The 4,448-nt window shown below is 32.2% G+C and overlaps 1 protein-coding gene across 1 annotated transcript in view; it reads left to right on the forward strand.

The window, feature by feature from the left end:
- Window positions 1–4,448, forward strand: part of TAF2 (TAF2 RNA polymerase II, TATA box binding protein (TBP)-associated factor, 150kDa) — a gene marked incomplete at its 5' end in the record, with an annotated part of 139,375 nt that overhangs the window by 74,507 nt on the left and 60,420 nt on the right. The window contains 2 exons of the mRNA XM_012646548.1: window positions 1,978–2,117; window positions 3,407–3,443. Coding sequence (XP_012502002.1) covers window positions 1,978–2,117; window positions 3,407–3,443 — 177 coding nt within the window. The remainder of the gene's footprint in view (window positions 1–1,977; window positions 2,118–3,406; window positions 3,444–4,448) is intronic.

Raw genomic sequence — 4,448 nt, forward strand, 5'->3', positions numbered from 1 at the left:
TGATTCTACCAAGCACAGATAAATTGTTAGTATTTGGAGAATGTCCTTCTAAAATGTCCCTCTATAACTATATAAATTTTTAATTACCTTGAGGTTATATTTTATGTATTGTTTTTGTATTCTGTTTGTATTGTAAATAGTTTCACATGTCATCAGAAATTCTTTATAAGCCTTATTTTTTATGTCCGCATATTCTTTTATTTCATTAAATATAGTATAAACATTTCTTAGCCTTCTTTTAAGATGACATTTTACTTCTATCTGCTTCTTTATATATGGCTATTAAAAAGTTCTGCTTATTTCCTTAGGCATTTGCTAAAAGTTGATTAGTGATTCAAACATAGTTTTAACCTTCCATATATATATAGTGAATATATTACTAAAACATTTGGAGAAAGTACTTTATTTAAATTATATTTTATGCTAAGTACTTTTTTCTGAGGAGTATTCTTGTTATAATTATACTTGAAACTTTGAGTTTTGAAATTTGTTTTAATTTAGATACTGATTTTGAATTTTTATCATTGCAAAAATTTAATGCAGTCATGCAGCACTTAATAGGGATATGTTCTGAGAAATAAGTAAACGATTTCATTGTTTGTGCAATTATCATAGAGTGTACTGACACAAACCGAGACGGTACAGCCTGCTACACACCTAGGCTATATAGCCTATTGCATCTAGGATGCAAACCTGTACAGCATGTTATTGTACTGAATACTGTTGGCAGTTGTAATACAGTGGTAAGTATTTATGTATTTAAACATATCTAAACATAAGAAAGGTACAGGAAAAACACAGTATAAAAGATAAAAAATGGTACACCTGTATAGGACACTTAACACACTGACTGCAACACTAGAAAAAAAATTTTTTTGGCCAGGCACGGTGGCTCACGCCTGTAATCCTAGCACTCTGGGAGGCCCAGGTGGGTGGACCGCTCAAGGTCAGGAGTTCGAGACCAGCCTGAGCAAGAGCGAGACCCCGTTTCTACTAAAAAATAGAAAGAAATGATCTGGACAACTAAAGATATAGCCGGGCATGGTGGTGCATGCCTGTAGTCCCAGCTACTTGGGAGGCTGAGGCAGAAGGATCGCTTGAGCCCAGGAGTTTGAGGTTGCTGTGAGCTAGGCTGAAGCCACAGCACTCTAGCCCGGGCAACAGAGCAAGACTCTGTCTCAAAAAAAAAAAAAAAAAGAAAAGAAAAAAAATTTTTTTTCTTGGGGGTAACAGTGTTTTATTACGAAAATAGAATAAAAAGTTCAAAAACAAAATGATCCTTTCTAATTTAATGAAAAATTTATTATTTTATTGTTTTCTGTGTGTGAGTTATGTGCAATTAAATTGTCAGTATTAATTGTAACAATAAGAACATCAACAAGTCAGATTTTCACAAACCAACTGCAGGGTTTTGCCTGTACATATTACATGTTACTCATCACATAACATGTATGCTACAACATGGCAGCATGAGTTGCCTGCGCACCACGTGGCTCCCAATGTAAAGAGACATGTGAGTTACATATGCTTCATAAGGCACTGGGCTCAAAACTAGTGTGAGTTAAATACAACTCACAGGGCAGTTAATCTGCTAAATGGTGCTTGCAGGACTGGAAGTTGCTGTAGGTGAGCCAGTATGTGAGTGATGCATGAATGTAAAGGTCTAGGATATTACTGAACATTACTGTAGACTTTATAAACACAGTACAGTTAGGCTACACTAAATTTATAAAGAAAATATTTTTTCTTCTATAATAAATAAATTTTAGCTTACTAGATGACCACTGTTATGTACACAGTCCATCATTGACCAAGACGTCTTTATGTGGTACATAACTATTACAGAGTTGAAAGTGGATTCAAATCATATCAGTTTTTTAATTTATTGCCACAAATGAACCTCTAATACCTGGGAAACAAATTTGATTCATAATATTCAGTGAAAGTAGTTAACTGAAGTACATTTTTTCCCCCTAGTTGTTTGAGAGCTATTCGGGTGCTTCAGAAGAATGGACATGTGCCAAGTGATCCTGCTCTTTTTAAATCTTATGCTGAATATGGCCACTTTGTGGACATTAGGATAGCAGCTTTGGAAGCAGTTGTTGACTATACTAAAGGTAATACTTTAGAAACAGATGCTGTTATTATTTTAGAAAAAGTATTTACTTTTTAAAGCCAATCTTGGTTATTGGGTTTTCTTAGTATGTAAAATACAGATATTTTAATTTTAAATTCTTGACTCACTGATTCAGAAATAATTTCAATAAATACAGAGTTCACATAAGATTTAATAAATGAGGGAAAAGAATAAAATTATAGTTATCTTTGGCCTTTCCAAAAATTCAGTGTATCATCCTATATCTTTAATTGCTTATTATTTTTAGAAATAGGAGAAGATTTAGGGGAAATTTTTAAGAAGGATTAAAGAAAACATCTTATACCTGTGTAAAAATTTGTGTCTGTGAAAGTAGAGCAACAGACTAAATAGGAACTTCAGGAATTAGGCAAGGCTTCATGAATATGGAAAAACATAAGTAAGGCCAAAAAATGGGTAATAGAACCCACATACAAATATATACCCAAAACATTTTCAAAAATTTAGAGGAAGAAAAAGATAAAGAGTTAAAAATGTAAAAAAAAAAAAAAGAAAGAAAGAAAGAAAGAGTCTTGAAGAACAGAGCAGGTGGAAGAAAGCAGTAATCCAAGAAATAATAGAATACTCTGAGAGAGTATGAGTGGAGCTGACTTAAGGTAGATTCTGATGAAACTTTAATTTTTAAGGTTAAGGAAAAATGTGTAAGTTCCTAGGAATAGCAGAACCAGACTATCGTACAAGGTAAAAGAATAGTGGCATCTGAATTCTTTAGAACATGAAGAGTCAAAAGACAGTGAACAAATAAATGGCTATGTAATGTTAGGGAAAATTATGATCCAAGACTCTCTACCTTGCTAAGTTGTTCCTCCTGTAGCCTGTGGAATTACAACTACATACCCTATGTAATATTCTTAAAAACATAACTCCCAAAGATAATTTTCAACTGACCTGGATGTAGTCAAGATTGGTGAAAGTATACAATGAGCAATTATAAGTAACCAAGCCTATAAAATAGTTAAACTTAACTATTTGTTAAACTGGTTGTAAAATTTAATGCACATTTTGAAAATAATCTTTTAAAAATAATATGCAAGTTGAAGGAATATGTAAATATGATTTACATCTAAAATCCCAGATGATAGCACTAAAATATGGCAAGAGCAAAGAAATGAAAGCACGCTAAACTTCTTGTCGGACTGTGGAAAAGGGAGGAAGGGGTGAGAGAAGTTCTTTAGTAGATAATGGTTCATTTAAAAATGTTAAGTAGAGGAAAGTGTACTTAAATCTTGGTAATTTTTTTGTAAATTTCAGTAGAAATGCTTGTTTGCAGTCAGAAAATAAAGAAAGGGTAATAACAATATAATGTGTATGTGCTACATGTTGGCCTAAGTTCAGGAAGGACTGTCATTCATTCTTTTTTACTGAAGGTTAAAATATCCTTTCTTGTAAGAAATAATTGTGAAAATAGTGATTTTGTTGTTCCTATTAAATGAATTTCTTGGCAGGAAAAAGAGTGTAATTCTTTGTCAGTCTCCATTTCTATTTTGGAGTTTTACCAATTCATGAAATCCAAAGTTTTGAGATCTATCAAATATGCCAGTGCTCTCAAACTTCTTTCTCAAGATATATGAATGATATTCAGTGTCTCATAGATATGAAAAAAATTTCATGAATACTACCTGAAATGAAATAGAATACTAATATTATAATTTCCAATAGAATGCTAAATTGATAGGCATAATTTAATCAATTGGTATTTAAATGCGAGCTATGAATCCAGACTTTAGTTTTGTTAAATTATAAGTTTAAATATTGGTGCTCAAATTACAAAATGGAAGAAATGAAGAATATTGGGAATAAAATTCTGAAGACAAAGCGTTTTAAATCATGAAAGCAAAACTTGTTGAAAGGTGAATGAAAATATTAATAGCTAATTAGTCATTTTGTGTAAATTATGTTCATATATGTTTATATATGAACTATTTTACTATTTTTATAATTGCCTTTTATATTATACTGAAAAGTTAAGCCTGCTCTTTAATCTTAAATGGAAGAAGCCACATGAGCAAAAACATTTGATTGGGTGCCATAATTTAAATATCTAGAAACATAGGGGAGGAGTATTCAAGGTTATGGGGTTGGCTTTTACTAAGAATTGGATTTCCTCCTATTCTTAAGAGTTGGGTTCCTTCCAATTTTCATGCTTTACGTGGTGGTTTCAGAACTGTTAGGGTGATTTCAGGGGCAGGGAAATTACGTAAGAAAATGTAAGAGCTTGCCTACAGCCTTCGCTCTGAAAATCCAACCAAGGCAGAGTCCTAAATATTAAGTGTAAACTCCTGGCTTGTTACTT

The sequence above is a fragment of the Propithecus coquereli genome, unplaced genomic scaffold (genome assembly GCF_000956105.1).
Source record: "Propithecus coquereli isolate 6110/MARCELLA unplaced genomic scaffold, Pcoq_1.0 Scaffold247, whole genome shotgun sequence".
Classification (NCBI taxonomy): Eukaryota; Metazoa; Chordata; class Mammalia; order Primates; family Indriidae; genus Propithecus; species Propithecus coquereli.